The 15588-nt window shown below is 46.4% G+C and overlaps 1 protein-coding gene across 3 annotated transcripts in view; it reads left to right on the plus strand.

Annotated features, from left to right (window-relative positions):
• MITD1 (microtubule interacting and trafficking domain containing 1) overlaps positions 1-15588 on the plus strand; it is a 41959-nt gene that overhangs the window by 14985 nt on the left and 11386 nt on the right. Inside the window, exons 2-7 of one of the 3 annotated variants that reach the window (XM_075334246.1) lie at positions 1704-1805; positions 2675-2811; positions 4590-4676; positions 5342-5457; positions 8083-8143; positions 8251-8278. In XM_075334246.1, the coding sequence (XP_075190361.1) occupies positions 1704-1805; positions 2675-2811; positions 4590-4676; positions 5342-5457; positions 8083-8143; positions 8251-8278 (531 nt within the window). Of the gene's footprint in view, positions 1-1430; positions 1496-1703; positions 1806-2674; positions 2812-4589; positions 4677-5341; positions 5458-8082; positions 8144-8250; positions 8279-15588 lie in introns of those variants that run through there. The other 2 variants (XM_075334247.1, XM_075334245.1) reach the window with 2 other exon arrangements.

Genomic DNA, 15588 nt, shown 5'->3' on the forward strand with positions numbered 1-15588 from the left:
AAAAACTTTTTTGTACAGGATACAGCCAGGCCCCTTTTTGTTAGGCCTTGCTATCAGAGTTTCTGTCCCTACGTAGCGCGCAGTGGGGGTACGGCTTGGCAGCCCGCCTGATCTAATAGTATGGGCGTCACCTAATAGGCTGCGGGTTTGTGACTGTGCGTCTGCTAGTGTGAACAGTGCTCTATGCAAGCCACCAGTGTGCAGTTTTACCATCCAGCCATCACCTCCTCCATATCCATATTTGGAAGTGAGTGTGAATGGCTCCACCTGCACCTGTGTTGCCTCCACCTAGTGGGGGTTTAGCTGTATCCTGCTGGAGTAGCAGTAGTCTTTTGGCCTGAGCAATATACAGCTGCAATTCCATCTTGCTGTAAGTAATGATATTTTCTTTTTTGCTTTTTTATAGAGCTGTGAGAGCTGCAGCAAATGTGTTTGTAAGGAGACAGTGTTAAGCGGGCTTTACACACTGCGATATCGGTACCGATATCGCTAGTGTGGGTACCCGCCCCCATCTGTTGCGCGACACGGGACAATCGCTGCCCATGCCGCACAACATCGCCCAGACCCGTCACACGTACTTACCTGCCCGGCGACATCGCTGTGACCGGCGAACCACCTCCTTTCTAAGGGGGCGGTCCATGCGGCGTCACAGCTACGTCACTGAACCGCCGACCAATAGAAGCGGAGGGGCGGAGATGAGCGGCACGTAACATCCCGCCCACCTCCTTCCTTCCACATAGCGGCCGGGAGGCAGGTAAGGAGAGGTTCCTCGTTCCTGCGGTGTCACACGGAGCGATGTGTGCTGCCGCAGGAACGAGGAACAACCTCGTTACTGCTGCAGTAACAACTTTTGAGAATGGACCCCCATGTCACCGATGAGCGATTTTGCACGTTTTTGCAACGATGCAAAATCGCTCATCGGTGTCACACGCAACGGCATCACTAATGCGGCCGGATGTGCATCACCAATTCCGTGACTCCGACGAGTTCGCATTAGCGATGTTGTAGCGTGTAAAGCCCCCTTTAGTTATATGTCTCACATTGGAAATGCCTCCTTTTATTAAAAATAAGAGACAGATTCTCATGTAGATCAGTGTCCGGCCCATAGCCTGGAACAGCTCATTTACATACAAGAAAAATGTTAATTTATCTGGAATAAGATGTCGGATTGCAGATATCAACGTAACATTTTATTAAACGTTCTATAACCTTACTAGAACCTTCATGCCCATATAGACGACTTAGGAGTTGAAATCAACTCGCCAGGTTTTTGCAGCCTCATCTGAGAGCAGCATAATGTAGAGACAGAGACCATTATTCCAGTGATATGTCACTTACTGAGCTGTTTGCTGGTTTTTTTTTTTTTTTTTTAAAATCAATGTTTTTCTTTGCTGCAGATCACACAGTTACGTCACTGTAGAGCGCTATAATCCCGCCCACAGCACTGATTGTCAGCTTTCTGCCCATATACAGTATACACAGCTGCTAATCAGAGGTAGGGGCTGGGTTACACAGAGCTAATGAATATGCATGACTATCTGGCAGCAATTAGGATCAGTGAATTAGTTTATAATTTTTGGAGATATCCTTGTACACTATATTCAATGAATCATCTGAATTTTTAGTGTTTACCTTGGTTAGTCGCCTTGTCATTATCATTATTTCATATTATTATACAAAAATTCCAATATATTCCTTTACAGGTACAAAGGATGAAGCAAAGAAAAACCATTACCGACAGAAGCTGAGAAGCTACATGGACAGAGCTGAGCAAATTAAACATCATGTGCTCAAGGAAAAGGAAGGTAAAGGCGAAATTGTAATGCACAGTGACTATAAAAAGTGTTCAGCTTTATGTGTTGTGTAATGTGATATATTATCCATCCATTGTCGTTTCGCACGCAGCCCCATTAGGCCCTGTGCGCACTAGAAAATGGAATTTCCTTAAGAAAATTCCAGACTTTGGAAGATTACTGCACCCGCGGCAAACCGCCCCCGAAAACTTTAGGCGGTTTTGCCGCGGATTGGTACATGTGTTTTAATGCATTCAATGCAATAAAGCACATTGAAAAAAACAAAAAGTTTAATTTCCTTCTGATAGATGGATAGGTAGATAGAATGATAGATAGATGGGTGGATGGATAGATAGATAGCGAATAGAGGGATAGATAATGGAAGGATAGACAGATAGAAGGATGGATGGATAGATAATAGATGGATAGATAGATATATAGATAATAGGGGGATAGATAGATATATGGATAGATAGACTGACAGTTGCTATTAATAGCCTACAGCTCTCACCTATTCGGTTTAATGGAGGCAGGATTTTTGAGAGTAGCTGTAAAGCGCGGGGTTAATTTCTCCCGTCAAAACATAGTCTATGACATTCCCTGGGTCACATGGGGCGTCTGTGCAAAATTTCATGATTGTAAATGCGATGGTGCAAAATCCTTTAGCGGACACACACACACACACACACACACACACACACACACACACACACTGAGCTTTATATATTAGGTTAAACACATCTTGTTAGTTTCTTATGCAATTTGTTGATGTAATCTATTTGATCACTTTTGACCGTGACTAATGAATCATTTGAACTTGATTGATCTATTTAATGGTTCAGAATTCGGATTAATTCTTGGTAATTTTTCATCTTTTTTAGAGGGAAAATATCACAAACAAATTAAGATTGTAGAAAATGCAACTGGTTATAGCTACGAAAATCTTTTCAAACCCTATGTGGATGAGACACTGACAGAGGTTTGGGTGGAGGATCCTTACGTCCGACACACGCATCAAGTAAGTCCAGACTTGCTGTTAGGTTATGTTCAGACTTATGTGTCTTTCATCATTTACTTTAATGCAGAAAAAAACAGACTAATGGCTCCATTTAGCAAAAGGTTTGCACCAGAATAAGGCTAAGTTCACACACTGCATCTTTTAATGCGCTTTTGAGGTCACAAACATGCACCTACATGCATGCTTTTCCTTCTCCCAGCAAAGTCTATGAGATTTCTATTTTGCTGTCCACACTGGGCATCTTTTGTTGGCTGTGTTTTTCAAGATGCAGCATGTTAATTCTTTTTGCATTTTTCCAGCGTTTTTGAGCCTTTCCAGTCAATTGATTTCACTTACAAAACATTTGGGCAAAACATGGTAAAAACGCGTCAAACACGTGTTTTTGCCACGGCTGTGTTTTCAGAATATGAGATGCACTCAAAATGCACATGTTAGGTTGACCAAAAGGTCACAACTTTTGCCAGTGATGACCTAATGCAGAGGGACTCCTGGTAACCCCCCTTGCTTCCTCAGCCCCGGTAAGATACAAGCACGCGCTGATATCTACACAGAAGCAAGAGATATGCGCTCCAAAAAAGAACTGATTTATTTTCACACAGACGGGGTTTATCAAACTAATAGGGGCGTAACTGTGTCGTGTACAAAAGGCATTCGTTTCATTTCTCGCCATAAACATAAGTTTCCATTTCTCAGTAAAAGCGTAACCGAGTTTCGATTTCTGGCGTAAGCGTAAAACATGACTTTTCTTGTCTTAGACTAGACACAGGTGTTATCGCTCTGTCCTTGGGTCCTGGAATGCGCTCTGAGTCTGTTATGTCGTGCTCTTTGCAAAGAATGAATTTCTAACCATTGAAAAAGTTAACTCTTTCCTCACACACATAACAAAAGATGCCCTATGTGAACATAGCCTAACGAGGCATGAAACTGTCACAAAAAAAATTCACAAAAGGAAGTTGCACAGTAATTTTGCAACTTTTGGTGTGTTATTTTTTTTTTTGTTTTGTTTCCCTCCAGCTCTGTCAACTTTTTTGCTGAATTTTAGCATGTGTTTTTTATTGCATTTTTGAATGCTTTTTTTATTCCCCCAGTCATTAGAATGGGTGAAAAATGCAACAAAAACACTGAAAAACTAACTTGCTGCAGATTAGAAACTGCTTCAAATCTGCAAGGAAAAATAAAGCTATGTGTGCATGAGATTTCAGAAAACGTATTCACCTTCCTTGAACAGTAAAATACTGCGTTTTTTGTGTGCCAAAGACCCAATGTATGGACATACCCTATGTCTGGCTTCTCACATCTGTGTTTCGCAGTCTGAATTTAGTAGTGGGTCTCCTGACATATCCTAGGCATATGTGAGTCTGCTGAGCTCAGATCAGGAGACCCATGGCCAGTCCATGCATTGTGGTCCGAGTGGCGGACCGATAGTCAAATATTACAAAATATTGCAGTCTGATCTCAGGGTCTCCTTTTCTATCATATGCTGCCCTCAACATGCAGTTAATAGTAGACCCAACAGATTCACTGTACAATTTTAAGGTGCGTGGAGTTCTGTGGGAAGTGCCGCAATCCAATAATCTTCACTGCTTTTGCAATTTTGGAAAATTATTTGAGATGGAAGATAAGGGACAATTAAAATTGTTTCTTGTCCTTTAGTTTATAATCTTTTGGTTGAATAATGCATCTCTGTCAAGTGGTGAAGTAGAAGTTTTATTGTTTTAAATGTTTCTATCTAAATGTATTTTTTTTTAATTATTTTTTTTTTTTTTTTAACCTTGCAGTTGTATAACTTTTTACGATTCTGTGAAATGCTCATCAAAGGTCCTTCCAAAGTCAGGAAAATTAACTTGTTGACTTCAAGAGATGAGGTGAGGTTTTTCACTGTCACACATTGGTGATAGCACAAAGACACAGACACGTGACCTTATTTAATTCAACATTTTTACACTCATTTTACGGGATTTATTCAGGCAATTGCCTGATAGTTGGTATATTACACCGCTAAACTTCTAGGCCTAATAAGAAGACAGAAATGGCAGACTTAGGGGGATCTTTATTAGATCTCATTACTGGCATGGAAAGGCTTCAATATCCCATAATCGCATCTCTGGATACTGAGGGGGTGTAGAAGTGTCCGTGTCATATTACACCACTAAACTTCTAGGCCTAATAAGAAGACAGAAATGGCAGACTTAGGGGTCTTTATTAGATCTCATTACTGGCATGAAAAGGCTTTATATCCTATGATCGCATCTCTGGATACTGAGGGAGTGCAGTGTCAATGTCAATCTGCTGTATATGTCTGGCACTTGGATAGTGCAAAGTACTTGGTGGATGTATTTATTTTATGTCAATATTCTCTGATTTCTACTTCTTTCTTCCTACTTTTGTTTTGCACATATGTCATATAGATCCCTTAACTTTGGCAAACTACACTTTCAAAAAGTAAGGTGCTGAGCCAGCCCTCTGAGAAGAAAAGGGATTTTATAGTTAAAATTTTGTTGACCCTTTTTTTTTTTATTAATTGAACTAGGAGAATGTTAAGGATCACCAAATGAGCAGCTTGCAGGAAATCAAGAACTCACTACAGGACTTTGGTGTAACGCTAGAGGTCACCTTTTCCTCATCCATTCATGACCGGGAAATCAGGTAGGAAATATGTCCTAATATACCCTGAGCTATAATATAACAGTGAGACAAAGGCATCCATATAAAACCATTGCGGTTATATGTATAGATCACGTGTTCTGATGACTCACAGTCAGTAACCGACATATACATTGTAAACAGAGGCTTCTTTTGGAGGAACGTTATTTTACCTTTCCTTAAAGGGCTAGTCCTGCTCTGCTCACTTCCGCATTATGAGCTGATTCAGGCAGTGATGTCACTTCCACTATACCTGTCAGGTGGTGGGCATATCAGAATACAGTGGACATGATGCCATCTCCCCGCTCAGCTCTTGATGCAGAAGTGAGAGGAGTAAAGGCCACTTTACACACAGAGATAAATCTTTGGCTAGGTTCACACACTGCGTTTTTTTGACGCTGCGTTTTTGTGCGTTTTTTTTGCGGCAAAAACCGCACAAAAACGCACCCGTGGCAAAAAAAAACGCGGCAAAAAACGCACGCGATTTGGTGCGGTTTTTTGGTGCGTTTTGCTGCGTTTTTGCTCACTGCGTCTTTGCGTTTTTTATCAGTGAACAATGCCATTAAAGATTGTTGAAAAAAAAGGTCTGATGTCATTTCCTTCTTCAATATGTTCTTCATTCTCCACTAGCGTATGCAATAGAGCAGACAGCTGCAGAACTACAAGGCTCAGCATGCTCCATACAGGACTGTATGCTGGAGGGAGAGGCAGAGGGAGCAGAACTACAAGGCTCAGCAGACAGCAGCTGCAGAACTACAAGGCTCAGCATCCTCCATCCAGGACTGAATGCAGGAGTTTTTTGCCCCCAAAAAATGACGTTGGCTTCGCCATATTTTTGTATGCTAGCCGGGTACAGCAGGCAGGTACAGGCTGCCCCCAACCCCAGCTGCCTATTTGTACCCGGCTGGGAACCAAAAATATAGAGAAGCCCTTTTTTTTTTTAATTATTTCATGAATTTCATGAAATAATTTAAAAAAAAAAAAATGACGTGGGCTTCGCCCAATTTTTGAGTCCAGCCGGGTACAACTAGGCAGCTGGGGATTGGAATCCACAGTGCAGGGTGCCCATGCTTTCTGGGCACCCCCGCTGTTAATTGCAGTCCGCAGCCACCCCAGAAAATGGCGCTTTCATAGAAGCGCCATCTTCTGGCGCTGTATCCAACTCTTCCAGCTGCCCTGATGCCGGGTGGCTCACTGGGTAATAATGGGGTTAGGGCTAGCTGTATATTATCAGCTGGCCCTAAGCCCGAAATTCATGGTGTCACGCCAATATTAGACATGGCCACCATGAATTTCTAGTAAAGATTAAAAAAAAACCACAACACACAGAAAAATATTTTTTATTAGAAATAAAACATAACACAATTAGTGACTCCATCTTTATTGAAATAAAGAACCCCCCTCTGCAGTAATCCTGAGTCAAGGGTCCCGCGCCGTCCAATCCAGATCCAATATCATCTGATGGATTTGCTGGAAGGCAAAGCGATCAGATGATGTCAGGTTCTAGGGGCTGAAGCACATCACACATCAGCTGATTGTATAAAAGCCGTTTATACAATCAGCAGATGCATCGGTGCAAAAAAAAAAAAAATACTCACTTATGTGCTGATTACCGGCAGCTCCTGGAGCGATGGGGCGGGAGTCTGATCCCGTCCGATCGCTGCAGCAGCTGCCGATAATCAGGGATGAAGTCTCCTGACGCATCCGCTGATAGGTTAAACCGGCCGGGCGCCCGCGTCACCGCGATACTTACGATCAGCTGATGCGTCAGGTGACTGCATCAGGTGATCCATCGCCAGGTCCTGCATCCATCGGAGGTGTCCCGGCCGTCTGCACACAGCCGGAGCGGGGGTGGCGATACTGTGAGAGGATCTGGGAGCGGGCATGGCAGTGGGAGTCTGCTGACAGGTGAGTATGAATTTTTTTTTTTTCTACTGTTAACTTTTGTTTTTGCAGCCGCTTCCACCTCCCGCCCAGACATGGCGCCGCACGGCAGCATACATGCACAGGACGGGAGGTGGAAGTGGCGGTGACGGTACCGGGAGGATTCACGCTTCTGTATTTACTGACAGAAGGAATCCTCTTCCTGTACATGTCACTTTACTACCCACCTTCTGCGTTTATAGCTGCGTTTTTGGTCTTAGAAACGCACCAAAACGCAGCTACTTGCGTTTCTCATTGTGTCTTTCAACATCCCATTGCACTCAATGGATGAAAAGCGCAGTGAAAAACGCGGGAATAATTGACATGCTGCGTTTTTCTGGCACCACAAAAACGCAGCTGAAAAAAAACGCTGTGTGCAGACAGCAAAAATGAAAACTCATAGACTTTGCTGGGGAAGCAAAGTCATGCAGTTTTCTGAGCAAAAACGCACCCGAAAACTGCGCAAAAACGCCGCGAAAAACGCACTGTGTGAACTTACCCTTTGGCAGATCTGTGGTTGCAGTAAAATCATGGAGATATTGTTCCATTTGTACACAGCCACAAACCTGGCACTGATTGTCCACAATTTCACTGCAACCACAGATCTGCCACAGATTTATCTCTGTGCGTGACAGGGCCTTAAGAGTAAATCTTCGATGTTACATTGCTGCATATACTGAACCTTATTTTTTGCAATGTGAGCAGGTTTGACAATGGTTGGATGATTAAGATTGGAAGAGGCCTGGATTATTTTAAGAAACCTCAGGTAAGTGCACATTAAATTTTTAGATCAAGAGTTTGCTTAGCAGCTATTCGTAGAAAAAATATGAAACGTAATGAGAAATGAAGTCTATGAAGAATTTTCTTTTTCAGACTTTCATCTTTGGACCTTTTGCTATTTGTAAGATCAGCACCCATATACACAGCTGCATGAGATAGGCTATTGCTTTTATAAACCAGAGGATTTGACAAATGGAACAATTACTTAAGATGGCAGTACATAGGTCCATTTGCTCCTGATCTGACCAGCATTACTGTATGTATTAGTATGTTTTATTTTTATATATATATATATATATATATATATATATATATATATATATATATATATATATATATATAGACACTAATCATTAAAGGGACATACACGACAAGATATTAAAAAGACTGAGAATGATATTCCAGTTGGAAATTCTTCAAAACTATTGGAATTATTGGCCACATGACAGCTGATTTGGAAAAAAATGTATTACCTAATTCATAATGGCAGTGTTAAAATAATAAAGGGACTCTATGAGCAGGATTTCACCACCCAAACTATTTATGCACATGTTCTTCAAAGACAAGTTCAGCAATACCTTGTCATGCCCAGTCCATTCCTCCGCTACTTAGAAATCAGCAGTTGAAACGATATGCAAGTGAGGGTGAAGATTTATTGTAGATATGAAGCCACTGTCACTCCAGCTCTATTCTCTGCCCAATACCGCCTCCTCCAAATTGACTGACAGCCTCTATGCTGTGTGACTTTAGACAAAGATTTCATTAGTCAAGCAGCAGGAGGAGGCTGTGCTGGGTGGAGATTAGAGCTGGAGTGACAGATCTACAAATATTTTCTTTATCGTTCCTATGGGAGACCCAGACATTGGGTGTATAGCTTCTGCCTCCGGAGGACACACAAAGTACTACACTCAAAAGTGTAGCTCCTCCCTCTGAGCTTATACACCCCCTGGAGAACCAGATCTAGCCAGTTTATCGCTTTGTGTTCAGGAAGCATACATCCACACATGCATTCTCATCTGATTTTTGATTTTTGGAAAGAGTTTGAAGAAAAGCGGGTCCAAGCCTGGACCCCCGGCATGTCCCTTCTCACCCCACTGTGTCAGCGGTGCTGTTAAGGTTGATTCCAAGGCTGGAGCCTTACATGCCGTGCTCCTTCACCATCCCTCCTGGGCTCTGGCTTGAAGTGGGAGCCAGCACGGTTCTCCATGCTTGGCAGGAGACCGGTCTCCATCCGCAGCCCTTCAGGATCCTGCTGGACCGGAGCACTCGTCCCCAGGGACTTGGAACCCTGCGTCTCAGCAAGCTAAGTACCTGAGACGTTTATATATTGGGGGTCCCTGTACTTTATTGTTGTGGGAGAGTGTGCTGAGTGAGTTTTATGACATTTCCGGCGGGTTCTCTGGCTGTCGCCTGAGAACCGCGCCGATGGTGCCTGCGCGCCGGCCGCACCGCTCAAATTTAGGCCCCGGCTTCGCCGGAGGCCTACTTTCGGTTTCACTGCCCTCGCATGTCATTCATGCAGAGGGACAGCGCGGCTCCGCCCAGCGGCCGTTCTGCACAGGGGAGGGACACTCCTCACTGGGTACATGTCTCCTCCCCTGTAAGTCTCTATGGCCCTCCAGATCCCGCTCCCAGAGTGAGTCCCGCCCCCTCTCCGCTCCGGCGGCCATTTTCTCAGCGTTTTTCCCTGCAATCAGCACTGGTCTGCAGCATCCCTGCTGAGGTGCTTGGGGGTCCGGGCTTCGGGATCTGGAGGGCACACAACACCGCTCCAGCGGTCTGGTAAGCCACAACCTCTGGTTGTGGACCTCTGTATATACTCTCTGGGGGTCATTCTCTGGCAGAGCCCCCACTCCAGCAGCATGTCTCACACGAGGAGCAAGGCTCCAAAGCTGTGTTCAGTATGCGCTGCATGTAAGCTCCTACTGCCTGAACCAAGCACCTATCCACATTGTGATGCCTGCTCTAACCTGACAATGCCTCAGCCTGGAATCGCACCCCCAGTGGTCTCTCCGGCTGCTCCGGCTCCTGTGGCTGAACCCCCGGCTTGGGTAGAATCCTTATCTAGGTCTATCTCCCAGTCTTTTGCCGACTCCATGGGACAGCTGTCCAGGACTTTGCTGAACATGCATCAGCCCCCTTCACAGGGTGCCTCTGCTGCTAGGGCTCTCTCAGGACCGGAGCTCACAGAGGATTCATCATCTGGTCCCAGACCCCGTCCTCCTAAGAGGAAACGCAGGGCTCCCTCTCCTTCCTCGTTCCGCGGCTCTTTTTCAGAAGCTGACTCGCAGGACGAGGAGGATGCCTTTACAGAGGGCTCGGAGGCTAACTCCATGTGCCCCATTTGATCTGTTCGAAAGTGACTCAGATGTTAGTGATTTGATTGCGTCCATTAATTCTGTACTAGATCTCAATCCGCCAGTATCAGAGGAGCAACCCTCTCTGGCAGAAAAGCACCAGTTTACCTTGCCTAAGAGGTCAAAGAGTGTGTTCTTTAACCACTCCAGTTTTCAGGCCGCTGTGACCAATCCTAGGGCCTGTCCTGACAAACGCTTCCCAAAGCGTGGTTCTGATGACCATTTTCCCTTTCCACCTGAGGTGGTCAAGGAGTGGGCTCATTCACCAAAGCTAGACTCTCAGCCCGGACCGTTGTATCAGTGGCTGATGGCACCTCTCTTAAGGATTCCACTGACCGCCAGGTTGACCTTCTGGCCAAATCTGTATATGAGGCGGCAGGGGCCTCGTTCTCCCCAACTTTTGCAGCAGTGTGAGCTCTCAAAGCCATCTCTGCTTCTCTAGAGGAGATGCATTCCCTCGCCAGGGAATCTATGCCCGAAATGGTTGCCTTAACTTCCCAAGCTTCAGCTTTTTCATCCTATGCCATGTCTGCCATGCTGGAGGCTTCTCACCGCACTGCGGTGGCTTCGGCTAATTCCCTCGCTATCCGCAGGATCTTGTGGCTTTGAGAGTGGAAGACAGATGCTTCTTCAAAGAAGTACCTTGCTGGACTCCCTTTTGCTGGGTCCAGGCTGTTCGGTGAACAGCTGGATGAAATTATTAAGGAAGCTACTGGCGGGAAGAGTACTTCCATGCCACAAACCAAAACCAGGAAACCTGTCCAGGGTAGGAACCAGTCGAGGTTTCGTTCCTTTCGTTCCTCCAACTGGTCGTCCTCTAAGCCCTCGGCCTCGTCCACTAACTCAGCCAAGGACCAAAAATCCAACTGGCGCACAAAAGCGCGTCCACAGAAGACCGCAGGAGCTGCTGCCACTAAGGCAGCCTCCTCTTGACTATCTGTCTGCGCCAGCAACGTCCTTAGTCGGTGGCAGGCTCTCCCACTTTGGCGACGCGTGGTTTCAATACGTCTCCGATCAGTGGGTGCGGGATATCATCTCCCACGGCTACAGGATAGAATTCTCTTCCAACCCGCCAGACAGATTTTTTCTGTCAACTCCCCCCTGCTCCAAGGCCGCCGCCTTCTCTCAGGCCGTGGCATCCTTGCAGGCCAACGGAGTAATTGTACCGGTTCCCGCCCGGGAACGATTCAGAGGTTTCTACTCAAATCTCTTCCTAGTCCCCAAAAAGGACGGTTCCTTCCGGCCCATCCTGGATCTCAAGCTTCTCAACAAGCATGTTCAGGTGCGGCATTTTCGCATGGAGTCTCTGCGGTCAGTCATTGCCTCAATGACCCAAGGGGATTTCCTGGCATCCATCGACATCAGAGATGCCTATCTCCATGTGCCAATTGCAGTTTCACACCAGCGTTGGCTACGTTTTGCAATCGGAGAGGAACATTTCCAATTCGTGGCTCTTCCCTTCGGGTTAGCCACGGCCCCTCGGATATTCACCAAGGTCATGGCAGCAGTGGTTGCGGTTCTGCACCTCCAGGGGTTGGCAGTGATTCCTTACCTGGACGACCTTCTAGTCAAGGCTTCATCCAGCGCAGACTGTCAGCGGAGTGTCTCACTCACTCTCGCCACTCTAGCCCAAATCTGCCCAAATCCACTCTGACTCCGACCCAGAGGCTCACGTACCTAGGGATGCAGTTCGAGACTCTGCCGGCACTTGTGAAGTTGCCCTTAATCAAACAGCAGTCCCTCCAACTGGCGGTGCGCTCTCTGCTGAGGCCCCGCCGTTATTCCATCAGGCACCTGATGCAGGTGCTGGGTCAGATGGTGGCGTCAATGGAGGCTGTTCCCTTTGCCCAGTTCCATCTGCGTCCTCTGCAGCTGGACATTCTCCGCTGTTGGGACAAGCGGCCTTCCTCCTTGCACAGGTTAGTGGCTCTGTCGCCACAGACCAGGAGCTCTCTTCAGTGGTGGCTTCGGCCCCTCTCTCTCTTTCTCTGGGACGCTCCTTCCTGGCCCCGTCCTGGGTGATCCTCACCACGGATGCCAGTCTATCCGGCTGGTGAGCGGTATGTCTCCACCACCGAGCACAGGGAACTTGGACTCCGTCCGAGTCAGCCCTCTCGATCAATGTGCTGGAAACCAGAGCCGTGCTTCTGGCTCTCCTAGCTTTTCACCACCTATTGGCGGGCAAGCACATCCGAGTCCAGTCAGACAACGCAACAGTGGCAGTGTTGGAGGTGCAACGCATCCTTCAATGGACGGAGGACTCCAAGTCCACCATATCCGCAGTCCACATCCCAGGCGTGGAAAACTGGGAGGCAGATTATCTCAGCCGTCAAACCGTGGACAGTGGCGAGTGGTCCCTGCATCCGGCAGTGTTTCAGTCAATCTACTGCAAGTGGGGCACTCCGGACGTGGACCTAATGGCATCCCGTCACAACAACAAGGTTCCGGTTTGAATGGAGGGCCGTCGAGTCATCCTCATTGCTCCGGACTGGCCCAGGCGAGCTTGGTACCCAGACCTGCTCCATCTGTCCGTAGAGGTGCCGTGGCATCTTCCGGACCGTCCAGACCTTCTCTCACAAGGTCCGTTTTTCCGCCAGAATTCTGCGGCTCTCAGATTGACGGCGTGGCTCTTGAGTCCTGGATCTTGACGGCTTCTGGTATTCCTCCTGAAGTCATCTCCACTATTACTCGGGCCCGTAAGTCTTCCTCTGCCAAGATCTATCACAGGACTTGGCAAATTTTCCTGTCCTGGTGTCGCTCTTCCGGCCATCCTCCTTGGCCTTTTTCCTTGCCGACCCTTCTGTCCTTTCTACAGTCCGGTCTGCAGCTGGGACTGTCCCTCAACTCTCTCAAGGGACAAGTCTCGGCTCTGTCAGTGCTGTTCCAGCGGCGTATCGCCCGGCTGGCTCAGGTCCGCACCTTCATGCAGGGCGCGTCTCACATCATTCCACCTTACCGGCGGCCCTTGAGGCCCCAGGGATCCAATTTGGTTCTCACGGTTTTGCAGAAACCCCCCTTTGAGCCTCTTAGGGAGGTTTCTTTATTTCGTCTTTCACAGAAAGTGGTCTTTCTAGTGGCCATAACTTCCCTCAGGAGAGTCTCTGATTTGGCTGCGCTCTCTTCGGAGTCACCTTTTTTGGTTTTTCATCAAGACAAGGTGGTTCTCCGTCCGACTCCGGACTTTCTCCCTAAGGTGGTTTCTCCTTTCCACCTTAACCAGGACATTTCCCTGCCTTCCTTTTGTCCAGCTCCTGTTCATCGCTTTGAAAAAGCGTTGCATACTCTGGATCTGGTGCGTGCTCTCCGGATCTATGTGTCTCGCACCGCTGCTCTTAGGCGGTGCACCTCTCTTTTTGTGCTAACCACAGGTCAGCGTAAGGGCCTCTCTGCTTCTAAGCCGACCTTAGCCCGTTGGATTAGGTCGACCATTTCGGATGCCTACCAGTGTTCTCAGGTGCCTCCCCCGCCGGGGATCAAGGCACACTCGACCAGAGCTGTCGGTGCCTCTTGGGCTTTCAGGCACCAGGCTACGGCTCAGCAAGTCTGTCAGGCTGCCACTTGGACTAGCCTGCATACCTTTTCAAAGCACTACCAAGTGCATGCTCATGCTTCGGCAGATGCGAGCTTGGGCAGACGCATCCTTCAGGCGGCTGTCGCCCATTTGTGAAGTTAGGCTCCGCCTACTTCTTAGTTTTTCTGTTTATTCCCACCCATGGACTGCTTTGAGACGTCCCAATGTCTGGGTCTCCCATAGGAACGATAAAGAAAAAGAGAATTTTGTTACTTACCGTAAATACTTTTTCTTATAGTTCCGTATTGGGAGACCCAGCACCCTCCCTGTTGCCTATTGGCAGTTTCTTGTTCCGCGTGTTATCACCGGCTGTTGTCGTGGACAGTCTCCGGTTGTTCCGGTTCTTGCTCTGTTTTTACTTGTGGGTGGCTATTCTCCTTCAGCTTTTGCACTAAACTGGCTAGATCTGGTTCTCCAGGGGGTGTATAAGCTCAGAGGGAGGAGCTACACTTTTTAGTGTAGTACTTTGTGTGTCCTCCGGAGGCAGAAGCTATACACCCAATGTCTGGGTCTCCCAATACGGAACTATAAGAAAAAGAATTTACGGTAAGTAAACAAAATTCTCTTTTTTCAACCTCAGTTGCATATCAATTCATACACTGATTGCTCAGTAACAGAGGAACAGACTGGCCATGTAAAGGTATTGCTGGACTTGTCTTGAAAGAGCTACATGTGTATATAATTAGTTTGGTGGGTGAAATCCTGCTGATAGATTCCCTTTAAACTCATCGGTTACTTACTTGCCACAGGTCAAACAGTCTCCGCCGCAGCACTGGTGATTATTGTGTACAGGGTGTACAGTTGTGACACTCCGACATTACATCTACGGCGCTATGAGCAGTGCTGATAGATGATTTTATTACTCTGTAACACTGCCATGATGAAATGGTTTAAAAAAGATGGAAGGGGAAAACCCATTTTTAAAGTTATTGCAGTATCTAGTATCTGTTATAGAATCAATGGTTTTAGCAACATACACATAATGGTGATCAATCTGGTCCTCATGCCTAGTACTGTTAATGTATGGCCGCCTTGTGTGCTCCTCTTTAATTTGCAGTGGTTTTGTCCTTGTTTTTGCTAATATATATAAGCTTGGGCAGATTTGATCTTTCATACCCTTACTATTATACAGACACCTAAGACAACCTTAACATTGATGTCATTGCCCATTGATTGCAGGAGCAAGTGACATTTTTATTGGTACCATATTTTTTTTCTACACCTTTTGGATCAGTTATTCAGTTTTTTTTTGCTCATTTATTATAGGAAACATGCTATATATATATACATACATATATATATATATATAATATACACACACACTATACATAGTGCCTTGCGAGAGTATTCGGACCCTTTGAACTTTTCAACCATTTCCCACATTGAAGGCTTCAAACCCACAGTGTGGCCTCCCTTATTACTCCATCATGCATCTCCCAGGCTCAGTCCTACCTGCAGAGGGCCTACCACAACAGCTGCCATTACCACCAGCCCTGAGGATAA

The sequence above is a fragment of the Anomaloglossus baeobatrachus genome, chromosome 2 (genome assembly GCF_048569485.1).
Source record: "Anomaloglossus baeobatrachus isolate aAnoBae1 chromosome 2, aAnoBae1.hap1, whole genome shotgun sequence".
NCBI lineage: Eukaryota > Metazoa > Chordata > Amphibia > Anura > Aromobatidae > Anomaloglossus > Anomaloglossus baeobatrachus.